Source organism: Oxyura jamaicensis, chromosome 9 (genome assembly GCF_011077185.1).
Source record: "Oxyura jamaicensis isolate SHBP4307 breed ruddy duck chromosome 9, BPBGC_Ojam_1.0, whole genome shotgun sequence".
Lineage (NCBI taxonomy): Eukaryota > Metazoa > Chordata > Aves > Anseriformes > Anatidae > Oxyura > Oxyura jamaicensis.
This window is the reverse complement of record NC_048901.1, coordinates 20095782-20115332: the sequence shown is the minus strand read 5'-3', so window position 1 is coordinate 20115332 and position 19551 is coordinate 20095782. Positions and strand designations below refer to the sequence as shown.

The window sequence follows — 19551 nt, the reverse complement described above, 5'->3', positions numbered from 1 at the left end:
CCCACTTTTGCATCGTTGAAATTGGATTTGCAGATGGGGAGCCAAATGCTAAGTAGCCATGTTTGGAAATACTGTTTGGGTGTTTTTTTTTTTTTTTTTTTTTTTTTTTTTTTTTTTTTCTTTCCCTTCCCTTCCCTTCCTTCCTTCCTTTATTTATTTATTTCCCTCTCCCTGTGCATGATGCAGGGTTAAAGAAGACTACTTCTTAGTTACTTTTGATAAATGACACCAGTTTTCTTTGACTACAGCTACAGACTGCAGCAACGTAGCAAAAGCAGCTTTGCAGTAAATGATTAGGGTGTCCTTAGGTACATATGAAAAATCTCATTTATTCTGTATCCTTCATGTGAATCATATGCAGACTGCAGGAAGAAAAATGAGGCTTGGGATAATTATACTAAGTGTACTGGGAAGCAGGATTTGGCTGAACACCCCTGTGTTGTGATTAACTGAAGTAGCAACGAAGCCATCAGAGGATGTTCAGGCTGTTTAAGGCAGGGAGCTGTGTAGAAGTGAGCAGGAGAGCTGTCATCCTGCTACTGCTTTGGTTATCGTACCCCTTTTTCTGTGGTAGGGTAAGAAGATAATAGCCTAGCTGTTGATACTTAAACATCCTTCACAAAGTGGCTTTCCTCTGGATTATTTGGCTGGAGGTGGAGCAGTCTGCTGAGGAGGGTTATTTAAAGACTGGGACAGATACATTGATTTGCAAATGAACGGAGGATTTGAACATGGTAATGGTGGTAGTTTTATTTTATTTTTTATCAGTTTGCATATTTAATATCCACTGGCATACACAAAAGCACAAACCACTCTAATTTTTCAAATGGAGTCTGGGGAAAAGAGAAGAAAGCAGAGGCTTAGCTATGGTCCCAGTTTGTAATGGATTGGCATGCCTTTCTTTATTAAAAGCAAATACACATTCCTTTCTAATAGAGACGTGGAGCTGTATTACAGATCCTTGGCTAGCTTTGAATTATTTGTTTGGTGTCATATTTATTATGTTTTTTTAATCACATGAAAAAGAAACTGTTTAAAAATTAAATAGTGAAAAAGAAGGGCAAAAAAGAGACAGACATTCTTTGAAAGCAAATAGTGAAAAGACAATATTTTGCCAGAGATTCAGGAGAAACCTTTGGGTATTTCTCTTAATAAAAGATGGGCAGTAATCAATCTGATCCTGTAAACAACGTAATTTCTGGTTAGTCCCAGATATCCATCCATGGTAAGTGTAATAGGTAATGACAAAAAATAGATCCTGACTGACAGATAAATGCTGTTATAAAAGCATACTTCCATTACAGTGGTCCTGTTTCTGAGCTCTGCCTCGTGAAGGGCTGGATGCATTCAGAGGGGGATTGCCTCTGCTTGTTGCAGAAGAGTTTATGTGGAACTGGGAATGGACATAGGGGATACCAAAAAGAAGCAGCTGATGTGGAAACTTCATCAAGTATTGCATATTGAAACACATCCTGTAGTTTTAATGACAAATAATGACATTACATCCCCCAGAATGACTACTGAATTACAGAACGACAAGGAGAAATCATGTTGACTTCTTGGTGACTCAGCTGCACGTTTCCACCTGCCTCTGAAGACCCCACGTTTTCCAGCAGACTTTGTTTTCATAATTATGAATCACCAGTTAATGATGTGCCATGTATTATCCAAAGATAAAAAGTGACTAGTTGGCTACTTAGCACCATGTTGAAGGTTTCCTGCACACCTACTCTAACCTGCCACTTTTCAGGTAAAAAAGAAAAGAAGCTGGTGGTGTAAAGGGACACCATCTGTGTGAAACCATGGGACACAGCACTTGTTGTAAATACCCTTTTGGTAATCAGTCCATGTAAAATCCTGGCCAGCATACCTCAGTGTAAAATATTTTTTTCCACTGCTATGGGCAAATGAAAGATGAGGCCATTAAAAGAACAGCAATTGGAGCTCCCTTACCCCCGTTTGTGGAATTCTTCTGTTTTGTTCTTGTAACATTTTCTGCATAATCAGTTTTAGTGCTGCCTTTGGGTAGTCTGTTACTTTCCATTGATGCTTGGTTAGGTCTTTTGCACCACTATAAAGGAGAATCTAATGCTTTGAAATTAGCAACACGTGCTTGTAAAAGCATAAAAATGATCAAGGACACTTTAAAATATTATATTTCAAGTGACTCATATCCCTTAACCAAGCAGAGAACTTAAATGGCAATGTAAAAATATATTGTCTAAATCTACTCAATCACATCCTGCCCAGAGATTCCATTAACCCACTTGTTGAACTGGTTCTGGGAATTTAATGAGGGGAATACAGTTATGGTGTATTTTGTACTTTTATTAAATTCCATCTCCTCTGAAGCTTTCTGCTTCGATACCTGAACTTCAAATCATTCTTTGACTCTCCCCTTCCCAACACTATCAACCAGTTTCAAAAAAAATACATTCTTGAAACCAGTAGTTTTACATAGATTCATAGCGTTAGAAATATTTATGCGGAGGGATTGACTATTTCTTTCAGAGGAACCCTACGGCATAAATATAGTGGATATTTTGGCATCTTCAGACCTGTGTAAAACAGGCATCATGGGGTGGAGCTTTTCTTTCTTCAGACCAGTTACTTCTGTGGAGACTCAAGCCCTGAAATAGTCACCGCGCAGCCCTGCTGCTGGGTTAGGAAGCACTTCTGTCACCAGAGTCATGGTCAACATGACCAGGACGTGACCACAGGAGACCTGAGACTAGGTCCCATAACTTAAAGAAGCACCTTTCTCACAGATGGTAGCAGAAAATGAAACCAGGACAAGGAGTTGAATAATGGGAGCTGCACATGAAGTCAGATGGAAAGAGTAAATCTTTGCAGACATTTAATGGTGTTATATTCTAAGCTTTTGGGAAATTTTATTTGAAATTTTTTTACAACAGTAAATATAGTCTGTGCTATATCCTATTTCTATTTCGTGTGAGAGAAAAATTCCCCGTCTATGGCACAACACTTTACTGCTACCATTACTGCAGACTTTATAGATCAGAGATGTGTCAGCATGTTAGCTTTAGCTGTAATGCTTTTTTTTGTGTGAAACCTTATGGGCCTTGCAGCCACTTTCTCATACTGACACTCATAAAACGTTCAAGTTCTCATATTTATTATTTAATTTGATTCCTATATAGAGCAACAGAGCACTTCAATACATGAATGCGAAGCCAAAAATGACAGGCAGGCATGAATGGGCCTAATGAGTTTTAATAATGCACACATTAGAAACTGCTAAAGAAAGTTTAATTAAGAAAAACAAGTTAAGCATGAAATTCATTTTGGAACAAATGCAAGTAAAGTCACAGATGTACAGAATGCTACATCACAGGAAATGCATTCTCAAGTTGATGGATCCCTATAATGCCAATATTGCAGTCTAAATGTAGTGTGCACTCTACAGTTCTGTAAGCATGGTAACACCATTCAAGAGCACTTTCGAGCTTGAGTTAGAGATGTCAGGTTTGTGATTAACAAATTATATTTATACCTCTGTGGTTTTTATAATGAGCTGGAATTTGATCTCGATTACACTGGTGGAATTGAGACCAGGATCTGATCGAGTAAGATAAACATTTGCTCTTTTTTTTTTTTTTTCTGCCACAAGGAAGTTTTTTATTTTTATTTTTTTTAATTCATGATATTGAAGAGCTAGCTATTGATTCAACTCTAAAAGGGTGTTGTAGGCTTTGGAAGTGTTGTTATATCGCATCCAAATAGAAGAACAATTGATAGACAAAGCTGAATTCATTCAAGCATCTTTGTTTTCAGAGTTATCTGTTGAGAAATGGCATTAACTGTATTTTAACTTTTTAAATCATGAATTCCTAATGCCTCAGTATAGGAAAATAAGAAGTGGCGTCTTCTGAATCTGGAATGAAAGCTTGCCTTAGGTGATGAACTTGCATTAAAGATTGCATTATTGTTGGTATTATAATTGTATTAAAGGTAGTTAACAAAAAACAACTTATGTTTCTCATGTGATTATCCCTGGTGATCCAAGGGTTGGCCATAAATATAGGTCAGGTAATGAACTTTGTTAATAATTTGGAACTTAATTTTTCACCTGCAAGAGACAGAAAAAGCACACCTAGTTTCAGGGACCTTTGTTGGAGTTCTGGTATACTCTGTTGGAGCAATCGGGAAATGTGCGAATGTTTTATAAAGTGTTAATCAAAGAAAGTTAAAAGTGTTAATCAAAGAAAGTTAAATTAACTTGGCTTTATACAGAGTGCAGATTTCAGTATTGAAGGTCTTAGATGGGAAACATCTGGGATATTTTTTTTCTCCAGTGTGACCTATGACTAGCATGAGTTCAGTGCAGTTTCTAGAGTAGGTCAAAAAATCTTCATGTCCTGAAGCACACTACTGTCATCAGCACAATAGCCATCTGATCATTTAGCTGAATAGCTGTAGTGCTCAAAAGTGAGTATAAATGTGGTCCATTTAAGAGTTAACCATAAGCTGCTAAAAAGAATAAAGGTTCACTTCAGTGCCCATTATATTCCAAGCCAGTGCATCTGTCATTTTTAATTTAAATCTGTATTACTTAGCTGTCTGAAACTTTACACATAAGTGACAGAGTTACCCATTCTTTCTGTTATGGGTAAAATCACCATTTCGTTACCTACTTACTGTGCAAAATGTCAGACAGTTACAATCCACATTAAAAACTTGTGGCCAGCTTCTGGTAATATAAACAATTACTTTGGCTAAGAAGTAGAACTATGTTAAGAAAATGATTTATTGATATGAGTAAATGGAAGATAATAAGACTTAAGTGACCCCCTTCTTCTCATAGGTTTAATTTGTCTGATTCACAAACAGCTTAATAGAAAATTATGATCAGAAGCCTGCCTATTTTGGCAAACCAAGTTGCAGAAATTATTTAAAGAGATCTTTTGATCATGAAAATAGTAATTAATAATGAGTTAGCATTAGTGAATATTCCTGCTAATGGGGAAGAACAAAAATATAGTGAAGCTGAAAAATGCATGACAATTTAAATGGGTCTTATATCATCAGCTCAGTTTAATTCAACTTTTCATTAATTTGTGCTTCACTGTGTTGAATAATGTATTTATATATATACACTTATATTTTTTACTAATTTGGTTGTAAGATTTTGTGTACAAAATGTAACGTTAAATAGAGGCAAACGCGAGAATCACACTGAGGAATCAGAGCCTCTGATCTGTGAGTGATATATTTGCACAGCTCGAAGCGTTTGGAAATCCTTACTACTGGGTTGTTTGTGGACCTGTGTAGCATAACACTTGTAATCTCATACTAATGTGGGGTGGGCCTGTGACCCCATCAGAATAATGTCTCATTTGTACCTTTGTTGGCAATCTCAGCAAAGGCAGTGCATTTCAATAGGTTTGGATTTGTGGCTGCTTTCTGCAGCTAACCAGATCTGTGTCTTCCCAAGGTCTGTGCAATTCAGGGTTGCAGTCTCCTCTATTATTACTGCATACACCTGCTTTTTAAAACACCAATAGTTCATCTTCTGAACTAACCACATATAAATCTCTTCACCAAGCAATAATGGAAGTGCCCAAGAGCAGGGTCTGTTTCCAAATCTTTACTGATACACAGAGAAAAAATATACCGTATTTGATGCAACGCTTCCTTTGCTAACTTGAAATGGGAGAGAAGAGGTAGGAAATTCCATGATGCATCTCTTGAGGATTTGCCTGATCGTGTTGACAATTGGTCTGTCACACCGATCTGGTGTTCACCTTGGCTTGGAGTTGTCCCTTTAATGGCTCTGTTTCGCTGCCCATGTTCCTGTGTGGGATCATAGCCTATTTTAGAACACAGATTTCCTTTTAGAGACGTGAAACATCTTTGGGCTCTTAGTCCTAAGTAGAGACTGTTGTAAGGAAAAACGGATGCAAATGTAGTTGGTTCTGCAAAACTGTATTTGTGTTTTGAGATGAAGCAGCATTGTGTGGCGTTCAAACTCTTACAATCACTTTCTGTGAATACTTGTGCATTTGGGATTTACCAGGAAAATGGAAGTGGAAAGGAATTTTTAAGCATGAATATCAAATCATGGAGTACATCTTCAGCTAAAAGAAAACAGACGGTGCTGTGAAGATATCATAATAATGCCTGGCATATGGCCAGAAGCCTTGGGTCCCACCGAAGGTTTTATTAATCCATTGGAGCTATTGACAGGTGGTGCAGTTCAAGACATCCCTTAAGATTTGAAGCTCAGTGCATGAGTAACAAAGAGGAGCTTGGCTGCTGCAGCTAGCAGCAGATGCGACCTGTTGTGGGATGCCCTGTGTCATTGGAAATGCAAAGGTGCTCTGAAGTTATCTTGGACTGTTCGCTCCCCAGCATACTAAATGCTGCTGTAAAGTATTTCAGCATCTGAGCTATAAAGTAATTCAAATTCAGAAGGGAAGATAATAAAATAATGGATGACAGAAAAAAGCCTCTGTATAGCATAGACTGTTCCAAAGACCGTGAAAGACTTTATCAAATACCTTTTACAGTAGAATTCATTTTGCGTTACCACAGGGAACAATTGTGATCCTCACATCTAGACAATAATAAAATCTGAAAATGCTTCTCCTCCTCCTCAGATCCAGTTTTCTGATGCCGAAGCTTTATACCTTGGCCCAAATTGATCATCATTACTCTTTAGTTTATTCTGCTGTCCATCTCCCTGATCATTCCTCCTCCTGTTTATTGCTTCTGCCTCCACCAGTTCCTGATCAGTCATTTGAAGTCCAGATACCAGGGGAAAGTCCTTTGTAGATCATCTGCTGGAGGACTTCGGAAAATTTTGTCCAGCATTGATGATGAGCGGCTAAGACATGCTCCAGTCTGGCATCCCTGATTTGCCTTTCCACCTAGCGTTGGATGTAAGATTTTGGCATGAAAGTCTCGAAAGATTTGAGTAATCTCAGTCTCCTGATTTGCGTGAGTTTGTGTTTATAATGTAGCATCAGGGCAGCCAGCAACATGCTCCAATGTCTGACCTCTCTGAGTCTCAGCAATAAACTGTTACTTAATCATTGAGAAAGAAAAGCTTGTGGGGAAAAACACAAGCCTAGAATTCAAGTTCCAAACACAATGCAAATCTGCTGATTCCAACTCTGCAAGTGCTTTACTATTTACTGCCCTGTACAGCCTATACATCTATTTGCTGAAGCTAGCTAGTGCCCAAGTGTTAATTAATCGGAATAGCCAAACATTTTAGTCTTACCAGTTCAGTCTCATTCCTGTGTTTCTGTCTTAGAGCAAAAGTTGCTTCACGTAAGGCAAAACAGAACTTCCAATCACAGCAGAGATTTTCAGCTGCAACAGTGAAACAGACTATAGACAAGCTTAAAACTATAGCCCAGCTTTATGATTTGCCTTGAATTTACATAAATAATAATTTTACTTTGGAATAAGTTAAAGGAAGAAGTGTTGCCCCAGTCTTGCAGTCTGAAGTATGTCTCTGTTCTGATTAATTCCTGCAGTTTCCAACATTGTTGTTAAAACTTACCACGTTAGGTACCAAAAGCGTATAATTGTCTTTGATTTGAAAACAGGTCTAAGGCTATGAGGGCAATAGTGCTAGATGAATTGTTAGTAGCATCTTGGTCATTTTCCACATTCAGCTGTGGAAAACTCAGCAGCCTGAAGTGAAGAAGGATACTACTAAGTGCAGCTAAGGTGAATTTGATTTCTCCTCAGACCTTCCCCAGAGCATGCCACTTAGCAGCAGAGCTGCCGAGATTCAGTTCCTACTATTCGCAAGTGGAGAGACCTCAGAGTTTTAGAAAGAGCACCGAGAGACAGAAATAAATGCATGGTTTTTAAGACATAATGGAAAAGATCTAAATGTATGGAGGTTTGGAACATGACTGAGGAATAGGCTTCCACCTTCCCATGACCTCCTATTCCATGACTGCACATCAGCACAGAACAGAGTTGTACTAGGTGCCTTCTGCTCCAGCACGTGTCTACGTCCTCTGTCTTTACTGTTTCTCAAGTGATATCCTACTACCTTCAAAATCTGAAATGCAACAAAGCAACAATCTTCTGAGAGGTAATTGTCTTGATGCCGGTCTGTGTGCATTTATTGAACAAAATGTAAACACGTACATTAACTTTGGGGAATTATTTTCTGCAGCTACATTGGTGTGCTTCCAGCCAACACTGGGAATTTGAAGCTGGAGAGTGAAGGATATAAGCCTGTTTGTTAATGCAGTTTCACAGTGAAGGTGTTAGAATTAGCAGAGAAAGAAAGGGAGAGAGAAAATTGTGGAAAAGCTTCATCTATCTCCTTATTGCCTCCTGAGATAGATTGTTCAGAGCTAAAGGAACACTAGACATGAACCAAATCTCCTGCTGTCCTATATAGCTTTTACAATCTCCTTTTTAATAACCCAAACTGCAGGGTAGTCTGACTATTAGACAAGCCGTTCCTTTGAATTCTCTCTACAATGTGTATAGACATGATAAAAAAAAACAATTCTCATTAAAGCTGCCAATGCTATTCAAAAGCAGGTGGTTTAAAATGTTTCCTATGCAAAGCAAAACACATTGCTTGTGTTTTACACACTGCTTAATAGGGAGCGTAAAATTACACTGCTATGTTGTGCATCACACTGCATTTTAAATAATAGGATATTGTAAATTGTGTTAGAAATATGTTTAACATGAATATGGAAGATATAATGATATGCACTGAGCAATTTTCAGAAGTGCTGGAACACTGCCTTGTGTGACAACCTCTGAGCTAACATAGTTGAAAATAGTATCTGGAATTTGAGATTACGCAGTCCCTGATCCTAACTGATTATTTTTCTAGGGTACTGTTCAGTCCGCATGCGGGTGGGTATATGGATTTTTACTGTCCTATGGGAATGTTTATTGTTTATATTGTAAATTAAGGATGGTAGGAATTGAGTGCATCAATTGTGTGTTTTCATTTGTGAGTAGTTTAAGAGCAATACAGGATCGGTCTGAAGTAAAAATTGTCATATACAGCTCCATCGCTCAAGTGCCTGTTGATACCCTTTTCCAAATATATATATATATATAATGCTGAGGTTCAGGCATACTTCTGAGCAAATTCAGAGTTTGCCATTCACTTCAGTGGGAGCAGATCGTGGACCTTCATTGCTGTTGTGAGTCTTTCACTCTGCCAAAAATTCAGGTGTTTTTCATTAGCTGCCAGCAAACTAGGGGGAAACAAATACCATAGAAAGTATGGTAATTTATGTTATTCTTATAAAAAGATGGCGGTTGCCTTAATGTTTGAATTAGAAGTTGTATTTTAAAATAAGCAAACGAGTGTTTCAATGTATTATAATCTGCTTTTGATTAAATAAAATGCATTTGAGTCTTCAGTATGTCTATCTTAATCTCACTCTTTTGCTTTGAGAAATAATTCCATTCTTTTTGATAACCAAACTTGTGCAAACAAGGTGAAAATTGATTATAAGATGATTCCCTTAAATAAAATATTAATGCAAACACTTATTTAATGGGGCCTGGCAGCAAACTGCTAGTTCTTGAAAAGGTGAAGTTTAAAAATGCACTTTCTGTCAGACCTGTTTCTTCTGAAAAATCTCTGTAAATTCAGCAGGTGACGTTGTAGACAATCCGGTAATCAGTGCTTCACCCGCCATCTCATGGTACCATAAACTAGTGCAATTTTACTTACATGACTCTAGCAGCTATTAATGTATGCACATAACTTGTGAAACACCTAGTTATCACTCTGCTCATATTAGCTCTTTCATACTAATGATTTATTTTCATTTTCTCCAGGATATAGACCTGCGGCTAACTGGATTTGATTTATAAGAGGGGATTCTGCAGTAAATGGCCGCTCTCTTCATATTGCTGCTATGGAAAACAGAATTGTCAATAGGATGTAGTCTGATAAATAGTGCTGAGTGAAGATGCAGCTTCAATAAGTGTGAAATCAATGGAAGATACTTACCGCATGAAAAGCCTTTTGAGATTTTTCTGACAGGCTCCTATTTAGGAAACTTGATCTGTTTCCTTTGGTTGCCCTCTTTTTACACCAGTGGATACAAATAAGATTGCTTCATTGTAGTCACACAACTAATGTGGGACCATGGCCTTTCCAAGATCCATGTGGCTGAACTGTGTATGGAGAGCGATGATAGTCCGCCTGTTACACATGGGATTGAATGCCACTTTTGCTTTCTCTATGCTTGGATTTTTGCTTCACGCTGCAGCTGTGTCCTCCCAAAAATTGGATGATACCAACCCAGTGGTGACCACCAACTTTGGCAAGATAAGAGGGATTAAGAAGGAACTAAATAATGAAATTCTGGGGCCTGTTATTCAGTTTCTTGGGGTTCCGTATGCTGCCCCTCCAACGGGGGAGCGCCGCTTCCAACCTCCCGAGCCTCCGTCTCCCTGGGCAGATATCAAAAATACCACTCAGTTTGCTCCTGTGTGTCCCCAGAACATTATAGAAGGCAGGTTGCCTGAAGTCATGCTTCCCGTGTGGTTTACTAATAACTTGGATGTAGTTTCCACCTATGTACAAGATCAGAATGAAGACTGCCTCTATTTAAATATCTATGTCCCAACCGAGGATGGTGAGTTAATAGCAGGCGAAACAGGGAGATCTTTTTATTTTCCTGTTCTACGTTCTAACAATATTAATTCATGTGTACTGTTAGCACGCATGGCTTTCTTTGTTTGCATGCCAGCATATTACATGTATGCATGCTGCTTTTCTTTGTATGCATCTGTCCTTTTAATTTATTATTATGATTATTTTTTAATTTTTCTGTCTACACTCGTTTTATTTTTTCTCCAACAGCACGTGTATTTTTAGGTCAAAGTTGGTACCTAATTCTCATTGCCACCCACTGACTTCTGGGAAGATGCATCAACATCTTATCCATTGCATGTGCAGGCACAAGAGGTTGAGATTCTTCCGCACCTAATAAAGCAGGTCATATTTAAGTTAGATAGTGGTGTTGCATGCTCCTACTGTCTGTGACGGAGCTCCATGTTATTTTCTAGTCTTCTATTCATTTTTCAGTCAAAAGAATATCCAAGGAATGTGCCAGAAAACCCGGCAAGAAAATTTGTAGAAAAGGAGGTATGTATAAAGTGGACAAAAAAAAAATGGGGGAAAAATCGAAGGAAGAACATATAATACAGCTGAAAGAGGCTGATTTGCTGATGCTATGAAGTGACCAGTTAGGGACTATCTTGTCCTAATAAAGCCAGAGAAGTATTTAAAGAGAGGACCGTGTAAAGCAGATGAGAAGATAACATTTGTAAAGCCTGAACTCAGCTGCGCTGACCATCTCTCTTTCACTGTCTTAAGCTGGCCCTATTGGCAGCTTCTCTGTCTTGGCCTCATGGTTTAGAGGAGTGTCTGTACCTCATACGCTGACACCTGATGTTGTACATGCATGCACAGGAGGTGGCTCTTATGCCTGGGGGCCACTGAAGTTGCTGGCCCAACTCCACAGCTCTGTAATCCAGTGGTGTTGCAAAATGGCTATTAGGTATCGTGGCAAAGCAGAGCTGAAAATCCGCATTGACTTCCTACCTGATGCACGCTATTTTCTTGGACCAGCGTTAACTTTCCTGGAACGTTTTTGTGAAACACTTCTTTTCCTTTACACGTTTTGAAAAGCGAGTGCTGATTTCCTCTATTTTGTGATTACGGCTCTCTTTGTAAAAGTGAAAATCTCTTAATAGGGATGTAGAGAATTGTTGCAATATTGTGACATGATACTTTGGAAACTAAGCTGCTCTGGAAGCTTTGGAAACTTGTCTTCTATCATTTTAGTATTAGCATGGGAGAATTTGCAGATTTCTTTGTGGATATCTGCAAATTCCCAAAGTAATTGATACGTGACATAGAAGGTATATTTTGGTATTGATTTGCAGCAGGTATTTGGTAACTACTTTAAAGTATTAATTTTGTACTACTGTACACATTTGTTTTGTAACAAGATATTTTTCTTTATTATTATCTCTAAAATAATGTGCCGTGTAATAGTTGGACTCCATTTGAATATAGAGCACTTAGGGTAAACAGAACAGTGGAAATACACAATTACCTATTATCTGTAATTCATATTTTTAATATAAGTTGCTATTTGATGCTGCCACTCCAGAAAAATGCATTTTAGGAAAGTGTCATAGCAGGAAATGGTTCCAACTCTATTAACAGAGATTAGTTTTTTAAGGCCTAAATGAAGGTGGCCTTATTTTCCAAGGTTTTTGCTCTTGCAATTCCTATTGACTGTTAATTGCAGCTAGTTGTTAATTATTAATTGTTAATTGGAGCCGCTCAGTGTATGCTTTTTTAGATGTCTAAATCCACTTTCAGTATCTTAAGGGAATTCAATTTGTTTTTAAAGTGTTGGGCTTTGAGTCAACGTCTGATGTTTCTATTGGGGATTTTCTTCTCACTGCTGTAAGATACAGTTGTTCAAGCTGGATTCCCAAAGTTGGAAACAAAGATAATCAGGGTACGGTGAGCAACGTCACTTCTTCACCCATCATTCAAGTTAGAGTAACTGCTGTCATTTATATGCATTCAATTAATGTGCAGTGCTGCAGCAGTTATTACGCAGTTCATCAAGCGTGTGTAATTAGCTGAGCAACTTTCACTTCCTATCACCCAGACGCTGATTCACAAAGTCATAAATAAAGATGCAGATCTCCATCATTGTTCTCAGAAAGCATATTTTCCTATGAGAGGATATTAAAAAAAAAAAAATCAGAAAAAAAAAAGCAAAAATAAAGGGAAGGAGAGCCCAGTAGATGAGAAAGTCATGTTTATTGTCCTGTGAGCCTGAAGGAGAATAAAGAGAGAGTTATTTGAAATTCAGAAGGTACCCTGCCAGTTAAATTCATTGCACATAACAGCACAATAAAGAGCAGCAGAAGCCTACCTTTTCTCGTTGACAAGTGCAGAGGACTCCTGAATACCTTTAGCCTAGGCAGTTGGCAGAGCCTTAGTCATCCTTGTACTTGGAGTAGCTCACCCTCTGCTCACCCATACGCAGCCTCAGGTTACCCTTGGCCTGGATTGCCTTCAAACCTAGTAGTAAAATGAATCATGTTGTAGAACAAAGTTGCAATAGAGCAAGGGCATTTTGCTAGCAACACTAGCTTGGAAATGGCACGCAATGGTTTTGCATGAGAAAGAAGAAAGGAACAATACTGCCTCTTTTGCTGGATTTAGTCTGGAGTCATTTCGTTACACTTAGTGGAGAAAGTTACTGAAAAGAGAAAATAGGAAAGTGAGAGGCAGATTTTGATACCATCTGCTTAATTAATACAGGATATATAAATTAGAAGTGACCACACCAACAGTACACTATCTTATATACTGTTCAGTGCTTTCTTATTATGTGAAACAGATTTTATTGGATAAACAAATTAGTAGCTATATTTAACTGTCAGCTGAGGGACATGAGGAAATTAAAAATTTTGAAGAACAGGAAGTAATCTGATGAAGATGGATGTAGAAATGAAAGCAAATTTTATCTGCAAGTCATGCTAGATGTTGTAATGGGAATTACAACCATTACCATGTGTTGGTGGGATTTTGATATGCACGCTGCAGAGACTACAAAATGATAGGATGGGAGCTGGGAGAAAAGGAAGGAGGCAATGTAGCACGATTTCTGCTCACTATCCTTGCTTATATTTCAGTATATTACATTTTCAGTTTACTGATTCAGCAAGTAATGAAAGATCATCTGTTTTCATGTCTTTTGCTTATCATGTAGAATCATGTATGTGAAGGTCAGACGGTGCTAATTCTGTTGGGGGATGCGTACAAGCAGAATACCTCTGTTTGCTAGGGCTGACTTTAGAAAATCTTTACAAATGCATCTAATTAATGTTGTGTTGTTTCTTAGAGGCTAGATTCCACAGTTGTAAATTCTAATGGAATTGAGATTATATCCTAGATAACACCATTTTAGTCACTGATATTAATTACATTGTTGATCATGTGGTATTTCCTGAATCTCTTTGATGATGCAAACTTTTACATCATTTCTAGGAAACAGCTGAATAGTTTTGCACTCTGTTTGGTGTTTCTAATCTGTATTTTACTTTTATAGTCAAAGCATGAATATTTTACTTGTGATCCGGAATGACAGGGTAACTTCTTATCTCTTAGGAGGATTGTACGTTCTACTTTAGCTGCAAGCTTCTGTTTTTTCAGTGCCATATATCCCGCATATCCATCTCTTTGCATTGCAAGTGTTTGGACTGCAAATTTCCTACTTTAAACTCTAACAACAATTATAAAAAGGAATTTTGAAAAACGTAAGTGGTATGACCACTAAAAGGAACCCCAGATATGTATTCTGCACTTGGGATGACAGTGTGCCTTTTGCTAGGAAAATGTACAAAAGCCTTCATATTGCCTGAAGGTTTCTGAATGTGAAGATGTGAAAGAGTAGTTTTCATAGAAAATACGATATATGCTGGATATCATGGAATTAGTTTGGGAGACATTAGTATTTGTAGGAGAAATGGGAGTGGAATAAGGAAAGAAATCACTTGATCTGTACTTTTATGTTTAGGAATTACCGGTGGCTAGGAGACTGCCCAACATCAGTGACTTCTTCGCATGTGGATTCTGTTTCTTATTCTAGTCAGTGCAGTGAATAAATTTTAAATGCAAAGAATCATGATCTGAACTATCTCATTTGAGAGTGTAGTATGAGACAGCTCTATTAATATTTATGCCTCCTAATGGGCTACTTGATTTTCAGAGAGCAAAGCTCCTACCACCATACTTTCTGGGTTATGGCTGTGATTACTATGGATGCATAGGAACGTATATACATACATACAAATACACTCTCAGAAATGAAACAAAAATCACAGTGCTATCATCTCATCCTGCACTGAACATTCATTGTTTTCCATAGAGAATAGCTTACATCAATTGTGATTCATAAATGGCCAGATAACTTCAAGGCTTTTAAGCTTAGCAACATGAAACATTTTTCATAAATCTAGGAAGATATGAAAAGAGTCCAATTTAGCCTGTTACCCTTTGCTTCTGTTGGATGTTTGTTCCAGGTCTGTATTTAACTACCTCAGAGCTGTTTGACTTACAATCCAGTTTTGGAAGAAGACGTTAATGCAACCTGTGCAGTTGCTATGGTCATTCTTAAATAAACTTCTTTCCATAGTCCTTTTTCAGCTCTGAAACCAATGGGAAATGTACAAGCTTAGACCTGGTGAAATGTGTATTCACACTGGCAACATTTAGTGATTGATTATCATTTTTTTTTTTTTTTTTTTCTAAATATCTCACGTAGAAAATGATATCAAAATGATGGAATTGTAGATGCCATACTGTTGAAAAATGATTGAGATATTTTTTCTCCACTGTCATATAAATGAAAAGAGGGAAGTCTAAGGCGTGTGCTTCCATCACTGCAGGCTCAGCTTTGTCAAATTATGTTGCATAGCCAGTGGGCTAAGAACATGCATTTGCAGACCATTTCCAGGGTTTGTGGTGGCTTGAAAGTGAGTGTCAAAGCCCATAGAGATGCTTCAGTGCTTATTTGGTGTACAGCAACCAAAGGATGTATATTTTGCATTAGGCTGCTTCAAAAATTCATAATGAATGATTTGCCTGTAATATATTTGTGTCATAGTTGCCTGTAAGCATTGAAGTTTTGCCCCCGTTCATCCTTGCTGGCTCCTCCAACTCATTCTGCCCTCGTGAGGCTGGTACTCACCCCTGCAGGCACAGATGCAGTCCCTAATCCTGAACGCTGGTGCGATCTGCCGAAACACCAAGATCGCTCCATTTTCCTGTTCCTTTTTGAAGCATTGTGTTCCTGTTTTTCATTCCTCAGATACCACAGCAGTATTTCCTATTATACTAGTAATACATTGAAGAAGATAATGAAGCAAACATTGTCTTGTACAGACCTTTTCATCCTTTCACAATCTAAAGCTGTTAGTGTCAGTTAGCAGCATTTTTCAAAGATGTGCAGTAGGTTTATGTCATATTTGAAATAACATAAAATGCTTAAACTCTGATGTACTTTCCACAGTCCTCTTTCTGGGTGAGCCAATGCTTGACAATAGAAGATTTTGCAGACTGCATTTTAAGACTCCAGTCATCTTAAATGCCATCAACACTGGTCAAAGTCCTCCCTAAATGTCTAGTTGTTCAGGCTCTGAGCTCTTGCTGACCACAAAGTCATCGTGCTGTCATTGCTTTGCTCATACACCTTGACAGTGCTTATAGCTCTAACAGGTCTTAAATTCGGATCTAATTCCATTCCTTGTCCATTATTTTACTGCTTGCTTTTCATTTTCTACATCCTCCCACACAAAGGCTCTAAAATAGGGCGGTTTCCCTGCGAATACTAAGTCAGATAAACGTGCTTTGTGCTTCTTCCCCTTGCCTTTCTTGGGTTGGGCCAGTTGTACCCAGTAAACAACTGTTCTGTGGTTATCCTTTCAACCTGCTCTTTTCTAATTTAGCATATAAAGCCAGATTGGACAAAGTTTTAGAAGAAATAGCTACAGAAGTATGTTTGTGCATTTTCAGAGGGAATTTTTGAGTAACTCACACGACTTTTGGGTAACTGCGATTTTCTGCTTTCCTTTTTGTCACTGTTTTTTCCTGTACTGTATTGTTCACTGTACACTCCTTTGCTCTTCTCTGTGTTCATGCCCTTTGTTTTTTTTTTTTTTCCTTAGAGTACACATGGATACAAACATTTTTAGTATTCCTTGCATATTTTTTGAAGCTTGAAACCTCATGTCAAGCCATTCTTAAAGATCATCTGAATCATAATGTTAATAATCCTCTTATAACTTGAATATTGCTCCAGCATAATTCCATTATTTTCCAAATTTTTTCACTTGTGATTCTTTAACCCTCTTCCTTTTTACTTACTGTATGTTGTCAAATATACATGTCTCCTCTACTTTGATACCTATAGTATTATTAATTATATTCTGCATTCAGAACCCCACGGCTTTAACGAGCTTAACATAAATGAGATTTGTTTGGGGGATATCAATCCGTTTCCTTCTGTTTTAATATTATCTCATATATTACTTTCTCATGCTTCTAATAATGAAATTTTAGCCTAAAAAGAAGCAGCCCCAAACAATACAAGGCTAAGAGAAGTGGGACAAAGCTGCCATTAAGCTATGTTTGCACCCGTCTTCTCATGCATCACCTTTCTGGCCATAACCAGCTTCCTTGGGGCTGCTATAAGTGAATGCAGAGATTGCCAGAGGTACAGAAACTGTACAGGGCAGGTGCTGGGGCTGTTTTCCCTTCCAGAGTTTTGCTATGGTGTCAAACTTCAGCAGTGACAGTAAATCATGTTGCTAATTCCTCTGCTGTGGGAATTTTTCTAATATTCCTTCACGCTATCAGAGCAGTAATCAGAATCTGCCCTGCTGGAGTTTTTCTGTGGGCTTTTTACTGAGGATGGCTTTTGCCTTTCCTATTCATACTGCTAGTGCAGTAAATGCTCAGCAAGTTTAGTCTTAGGTATGTGCTTGAGGAGAAGGAAAATTACCTTGCTGAAGAATTCCTGGGTCTTCAGCTGTCAAAGCTCTGGTAGTCTTTTAATAAAAATCGCCTTGTAAAGGTCTACCTACCAAGGAAGGCAGGGGGAGAAAAAATCTCTTGCAGGTTTTCTCTGTTAGCCAGCAGGTTTGACCCAAAAGATGCATTTTGGGAGAAGATCATAGACGGTGTGACTGGTAAGCTTTAGCAGCAGCTGCTCTGGAGTGCTGTGCCCTGAAGGAGGGCTGGGAGTCCCCCAGCAGCTGTCAGGGACTGCACGTGGGCCTTTTCCTGAGTATTTTGTGGTGGTCCAGGATCTGTCCCTTTACGGCAGCAGAGGAATCAGAACACAGTTTGAATGCTGTTGTGGGTGCTATTCATATTTTCTTTCTCTTGATGGTAATTTACAATTCAATGTCTTGTGAGATGCTCAGTTATCACATAGGGTAATTAGGTTTGGGCTATATTTATGGCAGTGTTTTGGGATCAGGCCCTGCAGCGGCAAAGTACTGAGGTCTCTCTGTATGATTTAATATTTGCTTAAATATGTTTTTTATCCTTATACTATTTTATAGTGCATGCAAAAATCATATTATCATACATAAAGAGAGAACTTAGTAAGTCGAAATCTATAGGAGAGACAGCCGTTTATTATTTGTATTTGTTTTCTGGCAAGCTTCCATTTGTTAAATTTCACCCTTTTTGTAAAGGCCTTCTTTAATTATTAGCTGAAAATCAGGTATTTATGTAATTATCATAATTATATCTACACATCTAGTGTACTTGCAATTATTTCATTAAAAATTGTAATTATTATACAATTATAGGGGATAATGACGTCCTTGTAACATGTTGCAGAAGCCCTAATTAAATGGTGGCATAAATGAATTGGAAGTGATTTTGAAGTTTTGAATATTGTTTTATCAGAAATATCAGAAGTGATTCATCCACATTATGATCTGGCAGTAAAACCCCTCCAAAGTTATTTTGAGAAAAGATTTCACAGAGCTCATGGAAAAGGATTTGTCTCTATTGCCTCTCTGTCATTACTTTCTGTTCTCTATATTCCTACACCTAAAAATTGTCTGCAGATATTTAATGGAGAGGGGCATTGTGTAAGATGAAGATTGCACAGCTTGCTGAATCTTTCTAGAAGGCTCAGCCCAGAGCAAAATAGGATCTATGTGAAAGCACAGCCTGTACTTAGACAGAGGGAAAAACCTATCCAACAGTTGGTTCAAGATGATGAAAAAAAAGACAAAATATAAGGAGGCTTTCCTTATGTGCTGAGTTTTGATGATGTGCCTGGATATCGGGATGTCCAAATGCTGCAGCTCCAGGTGCTGGGGGGAGAGAGAAGGAAATGGTTGTGGTAGCCCAGGTCTGTGTGATGCTCCGAGCGCAGGAGGTGCCTCGAGTGTGTGGATACAGAGCAGCCCTACGGAACATCTCCCCTTCTGTCCCCTGGCGTGGGTGGGAATGACGGGCAGGGATAGCATATGCCAGAATGGCTTCCAAATGGCCACCGAAACCTCAAGATCACAGATTTCTCAGCCTCTGTCATGTCAACTTTCTGTGGCATACAGATGATCTCTCTTCCCTCACTTCAGTTAATTTTAAAAGTAATTGAAAATGGCAGGGAGGCACATGCAATTTTTAGGCTTATTTCATCATTCGGTGATTTGAAATAAGTGACTGGTGTACAACAGAGTACCCACGGCGTGGCAACCCGGCAGCCACCCTTCCCACCACATCAACCCCTGTTTTGCTGCTAACGCCAGCACCCCGCTGGCAGGCCGCGGCTCGGGGCAGACCGCAGCCACGCACGGCCCAGCTGGGGGGGCCAAGGTCCCTCGTGCACCGGCTGCTTACCTCCCACCTTCCATCTGGAGCTCCTCCTCCAGCCTTTGCTCCCAGTTTTGCGAGGGGAATGACTCATGCACATCCCTCACAGTTACTTGAGATGTGTTCAGGCAGGTTAGACA

At 38.6% G+C, this 19551-nt stretch overlaps 1 protein-coding gene across 9 annotated transcripts in view; it reads left to right on the top strand.

Annotated features, from left to right (window-relative positions):
- The window catches only part of NLGN1 (neuroligin 1), a 419732-nt gene that overhangs the window by 118601 nt on the left and 281580 nt on the right, over positions 1–19551 (top strand). For 5 of the 9 annotated variants that reach the window (XM_035334991.1, XM_035334993.1, XM_035334992.1 and 2 more), the window contains exons 2-3: positions 9808–10613; positions 11066–11125. In XM_035334991.1, coding sequence (XP_035190882.1) covers positions 10121–10613; positions 11066–11125 — 553 coding nt within the window. In that variant the 5' untranslated portion in view covers positions 9808–10120. The remainder of the gene's footprint in view (positions 1–9807; positions 10614–11065; positions 11126–19551) is intronic. The other 4 variants (XM_035335000.1, XM_035334998.1, XM_035334999.1 and 1 more) reach the window with 1 other exon arrangement.